Below are 22,408 nucleotides of genomic sequence, written 5' to 3'. Positions count from 1 at the left end.
AAGTTGTAACATTATAACGTAATTATAATTGGAACTGGCGATTAGGGTACTCGGGGTCAATTTCTTAATATATATTTGATAATGTATGTAGAAATTATCATTTTATTGATAAAAAGAAAAAATAAATAAATTGTTCTTGGGGGGGCCCTGGTGGTCGCGGTAGGTACCGCACGCTCATGATATTCAGGATCTCCAAGATCCGTAGCTGCATTTCAAACATAGTGAGCAGGGTGTTTGAGAGGATAAAACAGAAACAAACCCACAGTCATTAGCTTGCATTGCTAGTAGTTAGCCGTATAAAACCATTACCAAACCCCACTGGTTTTCTGATTTCTAATCAATCAATCAAATTTTATTTGTACAGCACATTTCAGCAGCAAGGCATTTCAAAGTGCTTTACATCATAACAAACACAAAAAACACAAAGTCATTCTAACTACAACATCCAAAGTTGGTTGAGATGTATTTCTGAAGTTGGTAATCAAATTTCAGTGTCACCAACACTATAGAGAAATGCTCTAAGATACTCCATTAAAACTACAGTTATTTGTGAAGCCTCATATGCATGGTCACTGTGAAAAAACAAAGAAAATATCCAATAGTTATTCGTAACATCCAAAATGAGCTAAAACTATTATTTTTGGCGTACTGATATTCTACACATGAATACTTAATAACTGGGTGCTATTTAAAATGAATTAGCATGAAAAATTGTTTGTGACCCTAAAGAACCGGCTGAGCCAAAGCAACGGATCCCATAAACGAGCCGGAATTCCCATCTCTACTTTTTACTGCAGTCCCACGAGTAGGGGCGGGTCCTGTTACTTTCACCGCCCTTCTTGACCATATATGGTTCGTCTGGCGGTTTAGTGAGCGGCTACATCCACCCGGCAAAAGGTGGACACGAGACGTCAGTGTGCTCCCGACATACGAGGTACGGAGATATTAGGTAAATGAGATCCATCTGAGTTTAACAACTGCTGCATGAACCCCCAACTTAAGCCGGTTATTGTGAAGAGAATCTGGCTTGATTTTTAAAATCGTTCTACCGATTTGGGACTGTGTCATGTTTAATTCGGGCCTAGAGTCGAGTTAGCAGCCAGGCCTGTCAGGTGTAGCTAACGTTACCGGCTCATTCGTATTTTACCGGTAGAAATAACTTTACATTTTGTCTCTAACGCGTGTTTCTTAGTGCTTGACATGTTTTGTGTTTTAGCCAACACCGCCGAATTTCATTTAACTCTTCGGGGACAAAGTGTACAGGTAAAGTTAGCACGGCTAGCCGCTAACAACCGGACTAATCAAGCGTTATAGATGCTATAGCCGCGATTGGAAAGAACCAGAACGTGGCGTTCGTTGTCTTTGCCACCATTATTCCAGTCTTTAAGACGACGTTTTTAATTACTTTGGTTACTGAAACGTGTTCATTTAAAAAAATAATCTTAGTTTCCTTTTAATTATGGGGGTAGTATTTAACCGGCAAGCCGGTTTAGGGTTATCTGCTAGCGGTTAGTCATCCTGATTAAGACCTCTCTCCCTTATATGACTAATGCCGGTTTAGTCACCTCAGTAATTGCTGGACTACAGATAACCAGAGTTTATTGTCATGTTGATGTGTTTTGTTGCTTTCCGTTATCCTCGCTTATGTTTTCTGTCGAGCAGCCTTGGATAACCATGCCGTCAGACTTGGCCAAAAAGAAAGCAGCCAAGAAGAAGGAGGCAGCCAAAGCCCGTCAGCGCCCCAAGAAGTCTGAGGAAGTGAATGGGGACGAAGAACAACCGGAGATCGAAGAAAATGGAGCAGACAGCAATGGTGAGACAGGGATTGGATCTCTGTGACCAGATCCAGTGGGACTGATTAATGTATATTTAAAGTATGTGTCAGAGTAGTCGCATCTAAATCTAAATATGGATGTTTATAAACCTAACTGATTTGTTTTCAACATGTATGTCTTGAGATTTGTAATTTAGTGAGTTGTATCCTCACTAAAAATGTAAAAAGTTTCAGGGCTTTTTTCTGTCATCAGTGACCCAGTAATTTAGAAAATCTCAAATTAAATAAATGAGTCTGTAGAGCTTTTTGCTTTTAGAGGGAATACCATAAAATTAAGGAGAGGCACATTATTAAAAAAAAAAAAAAAGAGTATACTGAGCTAGTTGCACAAAACATTTCCCGTAAATTAACATTGTGTATTTTGGATTTAATTTTTCCTTAATCTTTTTTTATATGCCTGTCTAAACTTTAAAGATCTATCAAAAATGTTTTTTTGTTGTTTTTAGCTGCTACAATTTGACTTTGTTTTTTAAAAGTCTTAGTTCCTTGGTGTTGAGATCTCTTGGAGTTTTGATATTTTGTATAATTATTTTTGATTATTTGCACATCTGGCATGTGGGGGAGAATAGTTTTGTAAATTGATAAACATAACTTGTTAATATTTGTATTTAAAAATGTAAAAATGAAACTTTTTTGCTTCACTAAAACAAATAAGAATATTTGCAGTTTTCAATTGGAACAATCCAAATAACAAGCATTTATTGGTTGACTTTTTCAGCTTTCTACCTAAAACAATTGGATCTCAGTGATGCTAGATGCTACAAAGTCTTGGTTTTGAGTCAGTAATTTTAGCAACCCCCACTTTTGGGTCTGTTTAATAGACAACACTGCAACAGAACCAGCCATGTTTTAAAATCAGGCTGCAGTATTTCACATTATGCACCAAACACACATCACCTAACCCGAATTCATCTTGACTCTTACAATTTGTAAGTATTTCTACTGGTTTGTGCTGTTTTCCAGTTGTTGTTATTGCTATATCTTAATATTTTTGACGGCTTCCATGATAAATCATGAAAAGTCCAAAGAAAAAAAAAACAAAGGTTTCTGAATCTGGAAGCAACTAAAAGCAGTGATCCCAAGAAGTTTTACTGGTATCTTTAGAGTAGCATGCAGCGCTATTGGACTGGTTGGGAAGAACGGTGTGCAGTGATCTATAAAGCAGGACATCTCTGGTTTCAGGCGTCAGCAGCTTAACCAAAGAGCTGGATGAGTTTGAGCTGCGTAAGACGGAGGCTCGGGCCGTGACTGGCGTTCTCGCTTCCCACCCCAACAGCACGGACGTCCACATCAGCAGCCTGTCGCTCACCTTCCACGGCCAAGAGCTGCTGTCAGACACCAGCCTGGAGCTCAACTCAGGCCGACGCTACGGCCTCATCGGACTTAACGGCACCGGTAACCATTTAGCTCGGACCTCAGTTTGTTTGAAAGCCAAATCAAAACAATTAATCATGTTGCGTTTCTTCTCTCTGCTAGGAAAGTCCATGCTACTGTCGGCCATCGGCCACCGTGAGATTCCCATTCCGGAGCACATAGATATTTACCACCTGACCCGGGAGATGGCGCCAAGCGACAAGACGGCTCTGCAGTGCGTCATGGAGGTGGACGAGCAGAGGATCATGCTGGAGAAGGAGGCGGAGAGACTCGCTCATGAAGACTGTGAGTTACATAAGATCTGACAAAACTGGAGCGGTTGAATAACAACTAAACCAGACTCCATAAGAAATAAATCAATTAATCACATGACAAATCATCTTTCTTTTATTTTCTTTAGAACAATTTTGTTCAGAGAGACATCATAATTCATTTTATTTGTGGTTTTGGTTGTTTTTATTTTAGATAATTAACATATTTTGTACACAGTTAAAGGACTAACTTTCATTATTATGTCATTATCAGTATATTACTTCAAAATGGTCTCAAACCGACAATATTATCATTTATTGCAACAATTTAACTTAAATTTTTGTTATTGCCACAGGAAAATCACAAGACATAAAATGGGAAATTTCCATTATGCTTATATGTGTCTTTCGCTTAATCTTTAGAGAGAGATTATTAAAAAGGGGCCGTTTTGAAAAATGCTGCAAACATTTGACAAGAACAAAGTAGTTGGTTTGCATTATTTTAAAAGTCCTAACTAGCAGTTTTGCCTGTATGAAGCTAATGATTAACATAACTTGAAGGGCAATTGTGCTTTGTTGAAGCTTAATCCATTTTAGTTAGTTATTTTTATTTTGGAAATCTAAAATGTTTTTGAGTTCCAGTGTCAAATGTTCTCTGGACATTTAAAGATTATAGTTCTTAAACCATCTCAAAACGACAATATTATCGTTTAATTTCTGGGAACAGCCAAATTTATCAGGCCTAATAACGACATCAGAAGGTTTTTGTTTCATAAGATGATTTCAGTGAATATATTAAACACTTAAAAAGCTGCTATGATTAAAACTAAACCTTTCTTTCCCCTTAAAGCGGAGTGTGAGAAGCTGATGGAGCTGTACGAGCGTCTGGAGGAGCTGGACGCTGACAAGGCGGAGATGCGAGCCTCTCGGATCCTCCACGGTCTCGGCTTCAGCGCCACCATGCAGCAGAAGAAGCTGAAGGACTTCAGTGGAGGCTGGAGGATGCGTGTTGCTCTGGCCAGGTGAAAACAGGCTCGCTCAGCTTCAGGAATTAGATTTTGTAACGTTTTATGACCTTAAATGTTTGTTTCTGCAGAGCTCTGTTCATCAAACCCTTCATGTTGTTGCTGGATGAGCCGACGAACCACCTGGACCTGGACGCTTGTGTGTGGCTGGAAGAGGAGCTCAAATCGTACGTTTACGCCTCACCTGGAACGTTTTAGTTGTTGGTGAGTAAAAAGCAGCAGGTTTTACTCACCAACCTGCTACTGCTTCTCCACAGGTTTAAGAGAATCCTTGTTCTCATCTCACACTCCCAAGACTTCCTGAACGGCGTGTGTACCAACATCATCCACTTACATCAGAGAAAACTAAAGTACTACACGGTAAGAACACTTTTCTTAGAGCCCAATTAGCAAAGGCCTGGACCCCCTTTGGAATACCTGGAACGAACAAGAGCTAAATAAGGAATTGAGACAAGCTGCTGCTAATAACGTCTCTCTGCTGTTGGGTGACGAAGCAAATCTATATTTGTTCAGGGTAACTATGACCAGTATGTGAAGACCAGAGCAGAGTTGGAAGAGAACCAGATGAAGCGTTTCAACTGGGAGCAGGACCAGATAGCACACATGAAGGTAAACAAGAGGCCTAATTTATTTCACTTTACTTGCAAAAATATCCACAAAATAAAACCTGAAGAGTGCAATGTGCAAATCGCCTTTAACGCAGCGTTCCCATAGCAAATCACGGAGGTGGCAGAGTGATGCTTTGGGATGCTAATATTTAGTATGGAAAGGGAAGCCGATCGGATTTTTCTTTTCTTTATTAAATATAAAATATTGGAAGAAAACCTGCTGGTAAACTCACAACTAGAGCTACAATAAAACTATTTAAAGCAGCATTTCCAGCAGGATGTTGACCTTTAATGGCCAACAAATGGCTCTGAGATGATTCATTGCTTGATGGCAACATTGATTTATTTTTATTTTTCTCTCGGTACATTTGCCAGCTTCCCAAAATTATCTTGAAAATGTTACTTAGTATTTTATTTCCACTTTAAGCAGGAAACATTTTTAAAACGGCTCCATCCTGCAAAATTACTCTTAATTTTTTTTTTATAATATATATATTTTTAACCCTCCATATGTTTATATAACTCCACTATTTATCATTTGTTCCTAAAATGAAGGAAATAAAATTCCTAAACTAAATCTTAAACTATATTATTTGATACAAAACACTTTTTTTCAGTATGGTGTGAAATTTTGCTGTGTGATTTTAATGGAGGAGAATTGTAGCACCATCTGGTGGATAAAATCATGTTCCTGCCTTCTAGTAACCGGACTTTTCAAATCGGGCATAAAAACTAGCCTGAAGGTTAATTTGAAGACATTTAACTTTTATTTGTGTCTGAAAATAGTTAAATGTGACAATTGTTTTCCATTTTCTTTTCCTCAGGAACAAACATCTGTTTGCATAGCTTGTCGATTTAATTTATAAGGAACTGAAACAACTACTATAACATTTAAAAAGAAAACGTGTGCATGTGTCTTCTGCCAAAATGGAGCAGAGGAGATCTCAAAGATCTGTTAAGAATTAAAGGTTTTTCTGGTGATTTTGAAACATTTCTTTCGTCTCCGATACACTTAGAATATAACATCTATTTGTGTACATTGTGTGTGTGGTCTACAGTCAGTCTTATGTATTTTTTTTAGAATAATAATTTTATTGTCGTTCCTCTATAGAATTACATTGCCAGGTTCGGCCACGGCTCCGCCAAGTTGGCACGACAAGCACAGAGCAAAGAGAAGACGCTGCAGAAGATGGTGGCATCAGGCTTGACTGAAAGAGTTGTGAATGACAAGGTGCAGCACAGATTGAACCTTTATCAGATTGTTTCGTAGCATCTGATTTATTACTGCACAGATTCCTGAATAAAACCTGTTTTCTCCAGACGCTGTCATTTTATTTTCCTCCCTGTGGGAAGATTCCTCCTCCTGTTATCATGGTTCAGAATGTGAGCTTCAAGTACAGTGACAACACAGTGAGTACAGACATTAAACAGCCTCTTTTGGTCTGTTTTTACCTCCCAACAAAAGACAAATCTGTGGTTTAATGTCTTCTTAGCCGCACATTTATAAAAACCTGGAGTTTGGTATCGACTTGGATACCCGGGTGGCTCTGGTGGGACCCAATGGAGCTGGGAAATCCACGCTGCTGAAGCTGCTCATGGGAGAGGTTGGTGCTGTTTATTCAAAACTAACTGGTGAATCATTCTCAATGCTAAGTTTTATGATTTTTATCCTTTTTACAGCTCCTCCCTACAGATGGCATGATCCGCAAACATTCACACGTGAAGATCGGCAGATATCACCAGGTAAAAGTCAAGCCGTTTTAATAAATAATATTAATTACAGTAAAGTAATTGTCCTCTGTTTGTCTTGGCAGCACCTGACGGAGCAGCTGGAGCTCGACCTTTCTCCTTTGGAGTACATGATGAAGTGTTTCCCTGAAATCAAGGAGAAGGAGGAGATGAGGAAGATCATCGGTCGCTACGGCCTCACAGGAAAACAGCAGGTGGGCGTTAGCAAAAAGGCGCTTCGTACGGTTTTCCCACAGCAAACTTTAACCATTTTCAAGATGTTTTCAATACAATTCTAGCAATAAAGCATAAAAATAAACCAAATTCACTATTATATCATTTATTACTGCTTTGAATGTCTTGTGATTGAATTCTGCAAAGTAAACTAAAATAAGAATTTTATCTCCCACACTTGTGACTGGTCTGAGAATAAAACACAAATCACTTTCAAATATTAAATTACACAGCTCAAAAGCTCATCAAGCCATTAGGAATAATAAATACTCATTACACTGAACAAGTTGTGTAATTTACTCAAATTAAATGCTTAACTACAATATAATTACACAACTTTCTGTAATGAGTCTTTTCTCAAAGTTTACTACTATATTTCAAAACTCCAGATAAAATATCAAGGACTTTATACAAAAATCAATACGGGTGAAATGATTAATCAATTCTAAAAATAATCAACTAATTTAGTACTTGTCGTTAACTGGAGTACAAACTCAAAAAATGTCATTTGCTGAAAGAATAAAGCAGTAATTAAGCCAAAACTGTGCAGAAAATATACATTTTGCATTCAAGTGGTATTTTAGATTCATCAGGTTCAAATTCTGTCAACAATAAAATACTAAACACTTTTCGTTTATAAATTGGTAACCCCAAAAAATAATCAGATTAGCCTTGCATAAAATTTGTGATTTTCTTTGATACAAATAATAAAGCATACACTTTATTATTTAGAATAAAATTCTATGTTGTTGCATTTTATTCAATGAAGTGTTTCTTATTCACCAACCAATTAATCATCGGATTAATTGATTACTAAAATAATTTAGTTGTAGCTTTAAAATCAAGCATTTTCCAAAACGCCTCATTGAAAGTTAAGCATATTGAAGGATTTCAAGCACCGGTACAAACACATGAAGTGTCTCATTATTCCTAAAAGCCTCCTTTAATTTCCTCCAGGTGAGTCCGATCAGGAACTTGTCAGACGGTCAGAAGTGCAGAGTTTGTTTTGCCTGGCTGGCCTGGCAGAACCCCCACATGCTGTTCCTGGACGAGCCGACCAATCACCTGGACATCGAGACGATCGACGCGCTGGCGGAAGCAATCAACGAGTTCGAGGGAGGCATGATGCTAGTTAGCCACGACTTCAGGCTAATTCAACAGGTATGGCTTCCTCTGAGACGCCTGAAACCTAACATTTGAGTAGAGTGGATGCTTTAAATCGCACAAGGCTGAAATAATGATTAACTGGACTATACGGCTTTGAAAATTGCTTATTTAAATTTTAAATCTACTGATTTAAAATGCCAACTAATAGGTGAAATGATTAATCAGGTAAGTTGTGATTAATCAATTATTCGTTAACAGACAGTACAGTACAGACTCAAAAAAAAAACTTGGATTTTTAAATACTTAGATTTAAAATGCCAACTCTAGGATTGAAATGATTAATCGTGATAATGAAATATTGTGATAATCAACGAAGTAATTGATTGCTAACTGGAGTATCCAGACTCAAAAAAGGCCATTTGCTTAAAAAGAAGTTAAAGTAGTAATTAAAACAAAACCATACAAAGAAATGTTTGCATTTTTTATTTAAGATGGAAAAAAAAATCTTTGGTAAATCTGAACCACGTGAAGATACAACATATTTAAAAAGGATGCTAAATTATTTCTAAAAAGGAACTGAATTGTTTCCATGTCAGTGTATTTCTAATATTGGAAAAAAAAGACTTAAGTAGTTAAGTTTTTAAAAAATAATTTAATTAATCGCAAGAATAATCGATTACCAAATTTGTTAGCTGCAGCCCTAAAATCTTCTTTCTTTTTTCCAGGTGGCTCAAGAAATCTGGGTGTGTCAGAATCAAACCATCACAAAGTGGAAGAGCGGCATCTTGGGATACAAGGAGCATTTGAAGTCAAAGATAGAGGAGCAGTGAAGGCAGGTGACCTGACGCACCTGGTCGCTCGTTTATGACATCATGGACCTGCGAGTTTCTGAACAGAGGAGCAGGAAACGTCCTACTGAACAGAACCAATCTATTATGCATCTTATCGGACTCGTCTCTCGTACACCTAGTACTGTTTCCTCACGGTTTGACTACAGTCCAAGCCCCGCCCTTCCACCTCAGGCTGCGGTCTGATTGGCTGATTCACCTGGAATGCATTCCATTGTGTTTGTCTTCAAAGAAGTCTTTGTTCTTTAAAAGTTCTGTTTTACCCCAAGAAGTAAGCAGCAGCTTTTAGGTCATTTTATCATATTTAAACGGTGACTTTTCTTTTTTGTTTTCTTTCCCCTCCAGTGTAAGAGCAGTTCTGCCTTATTTGACAGCAATGCAATAAAGGTTTGTCTCAATAAACGGAACAGTAAAAACAGCAAAACTAATTGGAGAAGTCTTTATTATTCTTTATGCATTTACAGAGACTGTATCAAAGTCAATACCTTTTAGGGAAAATAAACTATTGCAACAAGGAAAAAATTTAAAGCGAGTTTGTTTTGGTTATGAAAATCAAAATGGCTGAATTCCCAAAGATTTACACTCGACTGCGGCATAAATTACATTAGGAAGAAACTGGAGGTCATGCTGTACCAGGATGATTCATTTATTATTGAATGAAAATCAACTACTGTTCTTGAATAATGCCTTGCAAAAGTATTGTAACCCAATGACTTAATCAAAATGTATATTAGTAATTTACACTTTTACTGTCTGTAAACTGAGGAGGCAACAACCTCCTTTTTATTTGTATAAAGATTTGTTTTCTGCAGCACAGCTCTGTTACTGGAGCACATCTGAGTGATTTTCAGCTCTTAGATTCAAGTCTAGACTTTGACTAGGACCTTCTAAACCATTCCACTGTAGTTCTGATTGCAGTCTTTTTCTGTTGGCTCCCTCCAACTGTCTTGTTGCCACAGACTGGTGCTGCCACCACTATGTTTTAATCTTATCTGACCCAAGCATGTTCTTCCATGAAGATCCAGATTTAAAACTTAACAAATGCACTATTTAGTGTGTGTTTATGATTTTGAGTCTCAATAAAATACACAAGTTTAAGATCTGATTTCTACTTTTGCAAGGCACTCTATTTTCACATTTGATGTCAAGATTCTAATAGGAAAAAAACCAGGATTAGAAATTAAAATAAATCTGCCTTAGTCTGTTTTTCATGCTGCTTGACCTACATTCCTTCATACAGTTAAAGTTGTAATGTTTATCAAGTCTTAAGACATTATGCTGCAGAGTGTAAATAGTAACTATATAGTGAGTGTAAGCTTCCTAAACCGATTAGTTAAGCAGAAGGAAAAGTTCAGAGTTTTGGACTGAGGTTCTGCTCTTTTTTTTTTTCTTTAAAGCTTACATATATAGGCAATATCTTAAAAGAAAAAAATAACTATTGTCTTGATTTAGTTAAAATCCAGATTAGTTGGAACCTTTTTATTTAGTTGCTTATTTAGACAAAAGGTAGGAGGCGGTATGTCTCTGATTAGCTTTCTGTATTTAACATCTACACACCTTCCTGAGTTCATAGTTCTTTAGGTTCTTTTTAAAGTATAAAATAAAGTTAATTAAGTTGAGGCTGAAATTTCTACAGTGAAGTCTTTAAATAAAGAATTTGAAAAAATAATCAGGAAGGAAGGACATAACAAAGGGGGTCCAAAAGTAGAGAAAGAAGAACAGAAAATAGGACGTAGGGCAAAAAAATAAAAAAAATCATATATATAAAACAATGTGATGAAGTCTGGGAATAATATTTTCAATGCTCTTTATTTTCTAGAAAATGCTGTCATAATTCTCCAAACTAGGTATAAACCCTGGTACGTGTTTCACACAGAAAGATTATTAGTGGTGCACCGGCTCCAACCATAATTTCCCATGATAACCATCCAGTGAAAATATGACGTCGGTTTAAAAGCTCATAAAAGAGCGACTGCATAAACTTCTATGCAGTAAAAAGAAGAACTGCTAGAACTAACTTTTATTCTTGTCTTTCTACCCAAAAGCATAAAAAAACTTTAGGATTAAGTTATTAAGGATTCAAACCTTCAGCTTCCAAGATCAACTAGTCTGGATTTGGACCAAATAAAGACACAAGGACCATTATCTGCTGCTCAGAACCAGAACTTCACTGTAAAACCCGGAACTGTCCCTTTAGGTTTTCAGCGATTGTCAGATTAGTGGCACTAGCTGGAGTTGAGACAGTGCAAGCTGGAGGAGTGTTTTTACTCAATGCCGTTTCCAGTTGTCCCGGGGGCAGCATGGTGCTGAGGCAGCAGGAGACAGCCGTGCTCAGGTTCGTCAGTGTTCGTTTCGTCCAAGCAGAGGCGTCCTCAGTCCTCGTCTGAGACGGCATCCAGTGGAATAGTGCGAGTGTTGGTGGCCCGGACGCTGCCGATGTTGGTCAGCGAGAGGAGGTTGGCGATGCCCATCAGACTGACCCCAGTGCCGTCCAGGTTGACCTGAGCCAGACGCATGTCTTTCAGGTGCTTCAGACCTGCAGGCAGGGATGCAAGTTATTGATTAATGAGTTAATCTAAAGTTGAGTGAGCTTATCGATAAATAGAGCAGCCATTTTTTTTTTAAGTTTAGTTTCCTATTCTACCTAGATGGCAAAAGTTTTTCATAATATGCTAAATTAAATTAGTTTAGAATTTTTAAAATAAAATACATTTTTTAATTAATTTTTTTTAAATTAAAAATAATACAGTTTAACATTTTTGTCATCTGTATTAAATACTGACTGAATAAACAGAAAATTGTGGTGGGGTTTCCACATGAATAAACTAAGGAATTTATAAAAAAAAATATATATATATATATATAGCAAAACAGGAACATCTCAACTGGCTGAATAGAAAAAGAAAAAATGAAAAGAATAAAATGTGGGAACAATCCCGTATTTTAAGACAAATTCAAGTGTCCCGAACAGGACGCCGTTTCCCGTATTTGACTGCAGCCTGCAATTTCTATTTACAAACACTAGATGGCACTGTTCTCATATAAAAAAAAAGTCGCAGCTGTGCTTCCGTTGGCAAATGATTCTTCCTGTCAGAGGTCACAGCTAATTCTACAAAAAATATTCCATACACTATGGGTACAATTATAAAGAACAGGAGACTCTAACTGTAAAAAGGAGCTGTAAACCCCCTAATGGCGACCTGATTAAAGTTTTGTGCAGGAGTTTTCAATTAGACATGGAGGTGAGAAAGATTGATTAATCTAAGCTGTTTAAGTAAAGCTTAATGATAAATGATCATATGCTTTAGGCAGCGTTTCCCAATTCCGGTCCTCAGGCCTCCCTGCCCTGCATGTTTTAGGTGTTTCCCTTCTGTTACACACCTGGATTGAATATATGGGTGATCAACAGGTTTCTGCAGCACTTGATGGTCATGCAATCATTTGAATCAGCTGCTCTGGAATAGAGGCACATCTAAAACATGCAGAGCAGGGAGGCCTGAGGACCGGAATTGGGAAACGCTGCTTTAGAGCAAAAACGCAGGTTGGTATTGCACTAGTTTTTCATTCTCTTTACACTCTGCAATTTTGCCTTAAAAGCAACATTATCCTGTTTACTGAGGCCATCACAACCATGCAAGGAAAAAAACGTGATTAAATCAGAAAATCCAGTTTATCTCTCAACCAAGCAGAGATGAGCTTACAGAAGACAAGCTAACAGTGTAGCTGTACCTTGGTCCGTGATCCGTGTGTGGCTGAGGTTGATCTTAACCAGCTGATGACAGTGGATCAAACCCCTCCTCACTACCGAGTCTCCCACATGCGTGCTGGCTAAGCCCAAAACCTAAAAAACAGGAAATTATAACCAAAACAAAGCTCTCAATTCACTATTAAAGCACGACAAATGTCATTTTAGCCACAGGGAATTTTCTAAAGGAGATTACCTGTGTACCAGAAGTTCATTTTCAAATTAAAATAAGTCAAGAATAGCTATGTTAAGCTACGATACAATTTTGTTTGTTTTAAAATAAGCTTTTTTGATATTCCAAATGAAAACTAGAGCTATACAACTAGAGTTATAGAGGCTTGAAGTTTGTGGCATTTTTTAAAATCAATTTAATTATGTTATGTTATTTCTGATCTTTTCAGTGGAGATATTGACCATAATAAACTTTTAAACTTTTAAAGTTTTCTTCACTTTCTTGAAGCAGCCAATCAGACATCAGGATGCTTGTAAAAGCAGCCAATCAGACGTCAGGATCTCTGTAGAGGAACCTCTATTGAGTTTGATGGGTGACGTTTTTAAATTGTGCTTCAGCACAGGAACACAAAATAATTTAATAAATCATAAATTATATCAAGTTTTTAAAATTAAAATCTAAACATTTAATTGAGGCACATATAATTCATTTAATGAAAATGTAAAACTCTCAAAGCAAGTCAAATAATTGAATAAAGTAATAAGTATATCTCAATGAATATAAAAATATAGAAACACAACTGGGATGTTAAGGAAAAATAAATAAATTCTGTAGTTAATAAATTATTTCTGTTTATTTCTCATTTTAAAAAATTGACATTTAAATAATTTTTTCATTAGTTATTTGTTGTAATTTGGAACTCTTCATTCTCCATAAATGTGAAGTTTAAGGTTGTAAGAAGATAAAATGTGGTTTTCCAAACATATTTCACTACCTCTTCATGCTAATCTTTCTTCTGCATTTAATCCAAATTTGATTCTAGTTATTTTTAAATCGTTATATGTTTGTAAGTGTAACCTTTAGCAATACAATAATACCCAACACCAGCAGAACTCATGTCAACCTTTGCAGCTCCACCAATATTATCAGGTAAATCACCTGAAGCTGAGGCAGACAGGTGATGAGTTCGGCCACTCCCCGGCTCGTCACCGCCGTTCGGTCCAAACAAAGTTCCTGCAGCTCCTGCAGGCCACGCAGAGAGGGAAGCCCTGTGTCCGTCACCTGCGTGTTGCTCAGCGACAGCTTCTTCAACCTGCACACAAATGCACACGACACTCCCATTAGTGTGGACGTTTCAGCCACAAGCGTTTGCTGTCGTGACTGAGGTGTTGGAGTGACCTGGTCATGGCGGCTAACTGGCTGACTCCTTGGTCTGTGACCTGTGTGTAATCCTTCAGGTCCAGCTCTGACAGCAGAGTCAGCCGGCAGAGGAACTCCAGCCCCCTGTCGGTCACAGTGTGGCGTCCAGGAAGCGTGAGGTGAGTCAACTTCAGACCTGGGGGAAGTGGGAATCATCAAGATTTAGCTTGGTTTGTGTCCTTCGCTCCATCCGTTTACAGGTTTTCTGAGGTTTCAGTCAAATTTAAAACTTTTTAAGACTATTTGAATGAAATCTAAGACTTCAGGAAGATTATTATCTTAGGGCCATGCTTTAAAAAATTGCGAAGAAGTCAAAGTAATGAGAAAATAGTCGTAATATTACAATGATGAAATCATAATCTTATTCTCGTATTAGGAGCTAGTTACCAGTGGCCTCAACAGCCTTAAGTCAAGGAACACGACGAAGAAGCGACTCAAGCGTTCGCATGACAAAATTTAAGACTGGTGATTAACGTATTTAAGGCCCACTTACTTTTTCTAATGAATTTAAGACATTTTAAGGACATGAGGACACCCTGGTTTATTTACACACATTTTAATTTACAAACCTGATATAATCTTGAGGGCATGATTCCCATCTTTCACAGAGATTCCTCCTAAACTCAGAGAAGACAGAGTTGGGTGGGTGGAGATGCTCTCCAGAGATTCCTCCGTCACACCAGTCCCATTCAGATTCAAAGTCTGCAAACTGGACATCCCTGCTAGAGCTGAAATATCTTTAACCTGAAACACCAACAAACAACAAGATGAAGAGACATGGCAGACCAGACTTTTAAGACAAACAGTGGTTGGTTGAAATAAGCTAAAGTGCCTTCGTCTGCTTGATGCTGAGAAGTCGCAGCTGTGGTACGCAGGTGGGGAGCGCAGCCAGGGTGGCTTCGGTCACTTCTGTCTGGTTCAGGCTGAGCTGAGAGAGACAGGAAGGAGCCGACTGGAGGTACTGAACCATCCCAGCATCTGTCACTTTCGTCTGATCCAGGGACAGGACACACAGGCTCTTCAAGCCTTCAAGCCAGAATAAACATTTCATTAGAAATAATTGGTGGACCAAGGTTTAATATCTGCCAAAGTGTTCATATTTAGTCAACCTTTTATCATTTATTTGTTTGTTTTTTTGTGTGTTTGTTGTAAAGTCCTGCACTAACTGTGGAGCCTGAGATGTGAAAATTTCAGGATGAATTTAAAATTCATGACAACCTTTATGGGTGAAATTAGTCTGAGATTCTCTAAACTCTTTTCACAATTTGCTATTCTCTAATAAGCAAGGCTTGTCTACGTTTCCCACAGTAAAATTCAAAAACATTCAAGGTAAGTTTTCAAACTTTTTCAGCATCACTTTGGAGTTCAAAAAATTAAATAAAAATAAACTAAAAAAGATAGTTTAAATTCACCATTATATTATATTATTTATTACTGTCATAAATAATATAATATTCCCCAGCAGGGGAAGGTACAGGTGGGAAGGTGTAGATAGCAATAACATTTTCTGTTTCTGTGTAAGAGACATTTTCTGTTTCTTACACACACCTTCTACGCCTGACTGGTTCAACAAAGTAAAAAAAAAATGTTTTCTGAATTTTAGTTAGTTAGAATTTTAATAATTCTAACTGACCTAAAACAAGATCAATTTTGTCTGATTTAACTTTAGACAATGAGAATAAAAATGTGTCTTAGTCTTTTTTATTATCTTTTTGTTTCAACTGTAAATAATGCTTTTCAAACAGAGAGACATTAGACTACAATTTATTACCAAACCTGCAGTCTGAATATCAAGGATTTCATACAGAAATCAAGCACTTTCCAAACCTTGAAAACACCTACTTGAAATAAAACGGAATAAGGAGCTTTAACGACAAAATTCACAACAGGCTTTAGTGCTTTTCTAAGAAAAAAATGTCCGCCAACAGTGTTTGAGACATCAAGCAGAGCGCCATGTTTTCACCATAAAAACTAAATAAAACATCAAAGTTTGTAGTTCTAACAAGACAAAATGTAAAAAAAAAAAAAAGGGATAAAGATATTTTTATATAATAACCAATTTCAAGTCTGGCTCTCAGTTTCATTATGGGAAGAATCCTAACCTGTGATGTACTGCAGACAGGAGTCGGTCAGTTTGCTGCAGGATGCCAGGTTGAGTGACTGGAGCTTGACCAGACTGAGAAGGACCGACAGACCAGAATCTGGACAGAACCGGCTCATGAGATCAGGAAGAAACGTAAAGCTGAGGCAGATTTCTGCAGCTCCTACCTGTGATGAGAGGCGAGTTGACCAGACTGAGGTGCTTCAGCGTTGTGAAGGCTCGCAGCTGCCGCAGGAGCTCGTTGGTGGAGTAAGGGTAGCAGTTCAGGACTAATTTCTGCAACTGGCAGCCGAAGAAGAGCTCCAGGGTGCGCGGGCGGAGCAGCCTCTCTCTGGACATGTGGCTGAGGAGCAGCTCCGCCAGCTCCGGGGTCAGACCCGCCAGGCTGCTGCTGTACTGCATACTGGGAGCTGCAGGGGCGACACGCTTCGTTCTTAGAGGAAACCAGACTTCAGGAGCGTTTTCCTTTCACAGCGTCCTACCTGTCATGAGGTGGACAGTTGCACGGATGGCCAAGGCACATAAGGATGGCACGTTTGGTGTCCTGAAGGGTCTTTTAGGTGGAGTTGGCTGTCCCTGAGAGGCGCTGTGGTCCTCTTGCAGTGCAGCCCTCTGAAGGCGCTCCACTGCAGCCTGACCTGCAGCTACATGTGCCACTGGACCCTCTGCCTCCTCGGGGTCAGCTGGATCCTCCTCTGGAGCGTCTCTGGAGACACATCGCTACGCGTTTAGGGTTGCACCGATCGCAGTTTCCTGGCCGAACACGATTGCAATCTTTAAAAAGCCAATTTTGATCGACACCAATTATTTTTGTCTGAAATGTCACTAAATATGCAGTCAAAGCTGTAACAGCAGAGAAAAAGAGGACAGTGGCTGATTTAATCTCAGTATAAACAAATCAGTGCAGATCAGCTTAGTAAAAGATAAACTCAGAGCAAAGCCTTTCAATAAGGCTGCAGGAGTCTTTATTGATTACATTTTACAATTTAAACTTTGGTTTAGTGGCTTCCTGCCAGGCGACCCACCTGAGGCGATTGCCCTGGTCCGGCCAGAAGTGTCGGGGTTCAAATCCTCCTCGCACCCTGTTCTCTGGGAAGAAAGGCAGCCTCGGCATTCCTGAGCAGAGTACACAAAAATTAGTAAATTGTTTTTACTCAAAAGTAAAAAGGACTCGTCCAAGAAATTACTCAAGTAAGAGTGAAAAACTGTTTGGTAAAACATCTGCTTAAATACTAAGTAACTGATCAAATTATCAATCATTTAATAACTAAAAATTACATAATCAAATGGACCAAAATATAAAGTTACGTTTTTTTTAGGATGGAAATGACAATTATTCATATAAGTAACCAAAAATAATAAATTCAGGCAAAAAGAAATGTTTTCCAAATCAGTTTTTTAAATAAAAACTGCAGGTGTGTATCTGTCTGGTGAAGTTTTGGGTAAAACATGTTTGTTTTTCATTCAGTGGGTAAAAAAATCCATAAATTTTACTCAAGTAAGAGTAGAAATACTTCACAATAACATTACTCAAGTAAAAGTAAAAAGCACAGCGTAGTAAAAATACTCCCAAAAGTAAAGTTTTTCCAAAAAATTACTTGAGTAAATGTAACCATTTACTACCCAACTCTGGCTGTAATCTACAAATTATCTCCAATATTAACAGGCTTTTCTTTATAAATCACTGAAAGCACTTTAAATGGATCTGCAGTCTGAGAGATACAGAACAAAACCAGTATGTTTAATTAGCCATTTCTAAAAATAATTAGCTAAAATAACTGAACTGTGGGATTTCTTTTTCCTGTCTGCTCTGCAGTAGTGAATAAGTCCTGACAAACACATTTCCTAATCCTAACCTCTCCCAAATCTGACCCACATTCCCAGATTTTTAGTAAAATCTTCTGTAAAGCAGTAAATCTTTGCAACATAGAGGATAAATTGAAGTGGTTCTGTTCCTGCAGCTGGAAGGTCCTGAGAAGGAAAAAGTCTCCCCTGGATAAATAGTAGAAACAGGAAGTAAGCGGAAAAATGGAGTAAGAGAAACGCAGGTCAAAAGGTGGAATGAATCATCTGAAGAATCTGTACCGTTGGGAATTTGTGGTGGCTCTTCCTCTGCTTCCTGTCCCTCCTCAGCTTCCAGTCCAGGATCCTCTAGGTCACCAGGAACCAGTCTCTGGCCTCGCCCTGTCAAAGAGCAGGAAAGACCTCCAGTGCATTTCATGTAAAAAAAAAATTCACACCATTTGCTCCAAAAATCCTAAAAACTAAAATTTATCAGGGTGAGCAGAAATGTCCAACATCAGTATTACAGTTTGACAGCACTGCGGGCCTTAATGTTCAATTATGTTTTTTTGTGAAATTTGATTATTTATTGGTGTCGTCGTTCACATTTCCAAATATACGTGGCTAGTATGTGATCTCCTGTGTGAACTACAAATGACCTGAAAGTGTCCCACATGCGCAGTACAGGGCGCAATAGCGTCAGAGCGTGCGCAGTGTTTTGCCAACCACCATAAAAAAGAAGAAGTGCTCACTGTGGATATAAACGTGGATGCTAATGGTGGAGCATATTTTACAATTTTAAAGTTGTTGTTTGACCGGAGCCAGCATTAACAGCGTAATCTTCATTATTGACAGCCATGATTGTTGTTTTTCTTCCCGCTTGGTCGCAGAATAAGGACGTTTGTAGAGTATCAATTACTTTCGGGTCGGATGAATGCGACCTGGCTGTTCAGATTCAGGACACATTTGAAAAGGTCATCCGACACATGTCGGATTTAGAAACACATATCCAGGTGGCTCAGAGTTGTTCAGACTAATGAAAAGATCAGATACAGGTCGCATGACGGCCAAAATTTAAAAAAAAAGAAAATCGGAATTGGGTCACTTCAGGCTGCAGGTTAGCTGCATCTTGGCTGGCTTTCACTTCAGAAAATAAATATCAAAGAATTATTCACAAAATATACAGTGGACGAGTGGACCGTAATGTGATGCAGATAGGAAAGACAAAGATGAACAAATTAAACACATTTTAAAAAATTTTTTTCCGAATTTTTAATTGATTCACAATAACCGGCAATAAGAATTGGGATTCTTTTTCTGCACCTCTAGAAGTACAAATAATAGAACCTATATTTATAATGTCAATCCAGTGTGGATTAGATATATTTTCCATAAAATTCACGTCCTGGTTTTTTTATGTTTGGTACTGACCCCAGAAATGTGAAGGTCCAGAGACCGGAGGACCGGCTCTCGGTATCCCTGCATAATTCACAGCCTCCTCCCACAGATCGTCCGGGAGCCGGTGACCCGCCGCTGGATTCAGCCTCTCTGCCTCCTCTGGAAAGGGAACCTGCGGCAGCGGCGGTGGGAAAATGCACGGAAGTGGCTCATTGGGAGGTGCTGGCGGCGGGTCTGCCGGGCTCGGCGGGTCCTGAGGCGTTTCTGGCGGCGTGGTCTGAATGCAGAGAGCGGCATTCGGAGTGAGGCCCAGAGAGCGCAGCGAACATGCCAGCTCCGCCTCGCCGAAGCGTTTTCTGGGGAAACCTTGGAGGAGAGAAAAGGGGGACAGGGAGGGGTGGCGGCCGCTGATGTGCTCCACGACGCTGCGCAGCGGCGCGTCGGCGGAGAAACGCTCACGCATGGATTCTCCGGAGGGAAGCCGGATCTGCAGCAAAGCACAAAATAAATATGTGACGAAAAATCTGAAATTAAAAGTTTGTGAACTCATAGACAGATTAGATTACATAGATTAGCTGCATTAAGCAGATACAAGTTGCCTAAACTAGATAGATTTAAGTTGCATTACCTTTTAAATCAAAAGTATTTAAGTTACCGTAACTAGATCAAATTGTCAACTAGATGATTGATAGATATGTTTGCACATGTATATTATCAGACAGGCCAACATGTCTATTCTGCTCACCAAAACGAATATTTTTTCAAATAAAATCATTAAAAAAGTATGTAAAAACACGATTACCCAGACCACATGTCATAAGTAAATCTGAGTAAGCCATCAGTTTTAATTGATAACTCACTCAGATGTTAGCTTGATCACCTTCTACTGCTTTATAAGTGAGCCATTACCATGAGGATACAGTTGTTGTCAACATTCGTCTGGACCTTTCCTCCCAGTTTCTGGCCTTCGCTGCTGGGAGGAGCCATGTCTGCAGCAGAGCTGCCGTGGCTTTTCTCCTGCAAGGTTTTCCGATCCTCAGCTATCCGCTTTAACACCATCTCGCGCTCCTGGCATAACAAAACAAACAAAAAACAAAATGTTCTTCAAAAGTTACCAACAGACCGACACATGTACACGTCTGTCGTCTTCGATCGGACCTCCTTCTTTTGCCTCTTCTCGGCCAGGACTTTCTGAGCCACACGTTGTCTTTCTTTCTCCTCAAAGTCGCTCTTGTCTTGTTTGATCCGCGACTCAACTGGAAGAGGATCAGGAGACTGGGAGGTCGACTCGGACAGCTTCAGGACCAGAGACGAACCTGCTGTTAAAGAAGACAGAAAAGAATAAATAAAATAAAAAAAGGCTAGTTAACTTTTATTTGATGAGGAGGGTTTTTTTTACCCCTGCTGTCACTAGGAGATGCAGGTAGGGTGGAGCTGCTCGCTGCATCTTTGGGTGGGTTAAAAGCAGAAAGTGCGGTCTCAGACGACTTGGATGTCTGCTTAACCAATGTATGGCGTGGATATTGACCCTGTAAGAGCCTGTAAATGAGAGGTGATGCCTTAAGACGCTTGAGATACATATCAAAAGCTTGATATTTATCTTAGTTTACTTACCATTCAGCGGCTTCTGTCACAGAAAGATGTCCCGCCTGCACAGCTGCCTGGATCTGTTGTTCTGTGAAACCCATTTCACTGAGGATGAGGAAGAACTCCCCGATCGTCTGCAACCCAGAAGTTTTATTTTATGTACTTCAATGAACAATGTGACAAATTCAAAACTAACATAAAAAAAAAAACTTTCATTTTCTCTCTTGGATCCAAATAAATATTATCTTAAAGATTTAAAAACATACATAATGTATTTTTTCCATTTCTTTATGATTTCCATTATCGCCATCTACAATGTTTACTTTTCATAATAATATTCATCAGCTCTATGTTTTCAGAGATGTGTCTGTATAAAAATGGCCCTTTTACACCATTATTTTTTGTTGAAACTGGATTATTAAAAACTGGAAACACGGATTCATGACAGCATGCAATAAATAGATGCTAAAGGAGTACAAAAACCGTACAATCTGTGCTTTCTAACTGCAGATTTACCTTTAAACCCCACAGCTATAAGTGAACTATAGTTCATAAAGTTGAGACACTACGCTAGTTTAGTCAGTATAACTAAGTTAACTCACAATAAAAGGTTAACAGTTTATACATAACACCGGATAAGAGTCTAGAGAGCAGCTGCAGCTAAGACTGCTGTTGTTTGGAACAATGGAGGGTGTAAACAAACAGCGTTAGCATCGCAGCTAACAAATAAGCTAACGCAGCTAACATGCTAACGCTTCTACACAGCTAACAGCTGACAGGTCAAAGGTAAACAGGCTGTTGGAAGCTTACCGGGGAAGAAGTTGAGCTCATCTCGTTATTTCACGGTTGCTGCACCAGTATCAAAGTGAAATTGGTGGTTATGATCAACTTTATTGACTCTCTGCTTCTGTTTGGTGAGCAATCTGCACTGCTAGTCGCGTTGACTTCTCCTCCCCTCCTGGCTTTCACATTGACGGAGCATCAACGGAAAAACAGCCTATCAACACCGCGGAGAGACGGGATTATATCTCTAACAGGCAGCGGAGGACAAATCTGATTTCTTCCTCGGTGACTGACAGGTTTAAACCCCCAACCAGAACCGCCCTGTGGAGGTTTATTGACGCGACACTGATATTTTGCCCGAAGAGACTCAAATGAAGAGAAAGTAAAAGCTTAGTTTAGTGCACATTGACAGACGCAGGTGTCAAAAGTATTCACAATCTTTACTACAGATATTTGAATGAAAAAATGTTCTAGTAAAAGTATTGATCAATCCATAAAATTGTATTTGTGTAGCACCTTTCAGCAACAAGGCATTTCAAAATGCTTTACATCATAAAAACAAAAAAATACAATGTCATAGAACAATTGAAATAATATTACATTGTGGCAAGTGCCATTGTTACACTTCAAA

General features: G+C 38.8%; 2 protein-coding genes across 4 annotated transcripts; one reads left to right on the top strand and one right to left on the bottom strand.

Annotated features, from left to right (window-relative positions):
* Positions 1-808: 808 nt before the first annotated feature.
* Positions 809-9,433, top strand: abcf2b (ATP-binding cassette, sub-family F (GCN20), member 2b). 2 transcript variants are annotated; one of them, XM_028004807.1, is made up of 15 exons: positions 809-934; positions 1,663-1,813; positions 3,017-3,229; positions 3,311-3,493; positions 4,310-4,481; positions 4,556-4,651; positions 4,742-4,844; positions 4,998-5,093; positions 6,204-6,323; positions 6,413-6,502; positions 6,586-6,696; positions 6,773-6,835; positions 6,907-7,035; positions 8,012-8,215; positions 8,887-9,433. In XM_028004807.1, the coding sequence occupies exons 2-15, from the start codon at positions 1,675-1,677 to the stop codon at positions 8,989-8,991; spliced, it is 1,824 nt and encodes a 607-aa protein (XP_027860608.1). In that variant the 5' UTR covers positions 809-934; positions 1,663-1,674; the 3' UTR covers positions 8,992-9,433. The 2 variants fall into 2 exon arrangements, with proteins under 2 accessions (XP_027860608.1, XP_027860607.1); XM_028004806.1 differs by having other exon boundaries at positions 809-949.
* A 1-nt stretch (position 9,434) lies between these two features.
* LOC114136664 (uncharacterized) lies at positions 9,435-22,108 on the bottom strand. Of its 2 annotated transcripts, none has more exons than XM_028004802.1 (17): positions 21,805-22,108; positions 21,022-21,128; positions 20,807-20,946; positions 20,566-20,723; positions 20,317-20,475; positions 19,441-19,894; positions 18,313-18,411; positions 17,253-17,343; positions 16,710-16,933; positions 16,395-16,637; positions 16,229-16,327; positions 14,959-15,152; positions 14,696-14,870; positions 14,106-14,262; positions 13,866-14,019; positions 12,739-12,850; positions 9,435-11,545 (listed from the first exon to the last, which is right to left on the bottom strand). In XM_028004802.1, exons 1-17 carry the CDS (start codon positions 21,823-21,825, stop codon positions 11,382-11,384), a joined length of 2,751 nt encoding a protein of 916 aa, XP_027860603.1. In that variant the 5' UTR covers positions 21,826-22,108; the 3' UTR covers positions 9,435-11,381. The 2 variants fall into 2 exon arrangements, with proteins under 2 accessions (XP_027860603.1, XP_027860602.1); XM_028004801.1 differs by having other exon boundaries at positions 20,566-20,726; positions 21,805-22,104.
* Between the last annotated feature and the right edge of the window lie 300 nt (positions 22,109-22,408).

This window comes from Xiphophorus couchianus, chromosome 21 (genome assembly GCF_001444195.1).
Source record: "Xiphophorus couchianus chromosome 21, X_couchianus-1.0, whole genome shotgun sequence".
In the NCBI taxonomy this organism is placed as follows: Eukaryota; Metazoa; Chordata; class Actinopteri; order Cyprinodontiformes; family Poeciliidae; genus Xiphophorus; species Xiphophorus couchianus.
Note: the sequence above shows the minus strand (reverse complement) of the source record. Positions and strands in the feature narration are given on the sequence as shown.

What these genes read in the sequence shown, in the direction of transcription:
- abcf2b (XM_028004807.1), top strand. Translation starts at nt 1,675, where the DNA reads ATGCCGTCAGACTTGGCCAAAAAGAAAGCAGCCAAGAAGAAGGAGGCA. An exon ending in CATCGGACTTAACGGCACCG is followed by an intron (nt 3,230 to 3,310) that starts GTAACCATTTAG and finishes TCTCTCTGCTAG; the next exon opens with GAAAGTCCATGCTACTGTCG. An exon ending in ACCAGATAGCACACATGAAG is followed by an intron (nt 5,094 to 6,203) that starts GTAAACAAGAGG and finishes GTTCCTCTATAG; the next exon opens with AATTACATTGCCAGGTTCGG.
- LOC114136664 (XM_028004801.1), bottom strand. Translation starts at nt 21,825, where the DNA reads ATGAGCTCAACTTCTTCCCCG. An exon ending in TGGACCTTCACATTTCTGGG is followed by an intron (nt 18,412 to 19,440) that starts GTCAGTACCAAA and finishes GCTCTTTGACAG; the next exon opens with GGCGAGGCCAGAGACTGGTT. An exon ending in GCCACCACAAATTCCCAACG is followed by an intron (nt 17,344 to 18,312) that starts GTACAGATTCTT and finishes TACTCTGCTCAG; the next exon opens with GAATGCCGAGGCTGCCTTTC.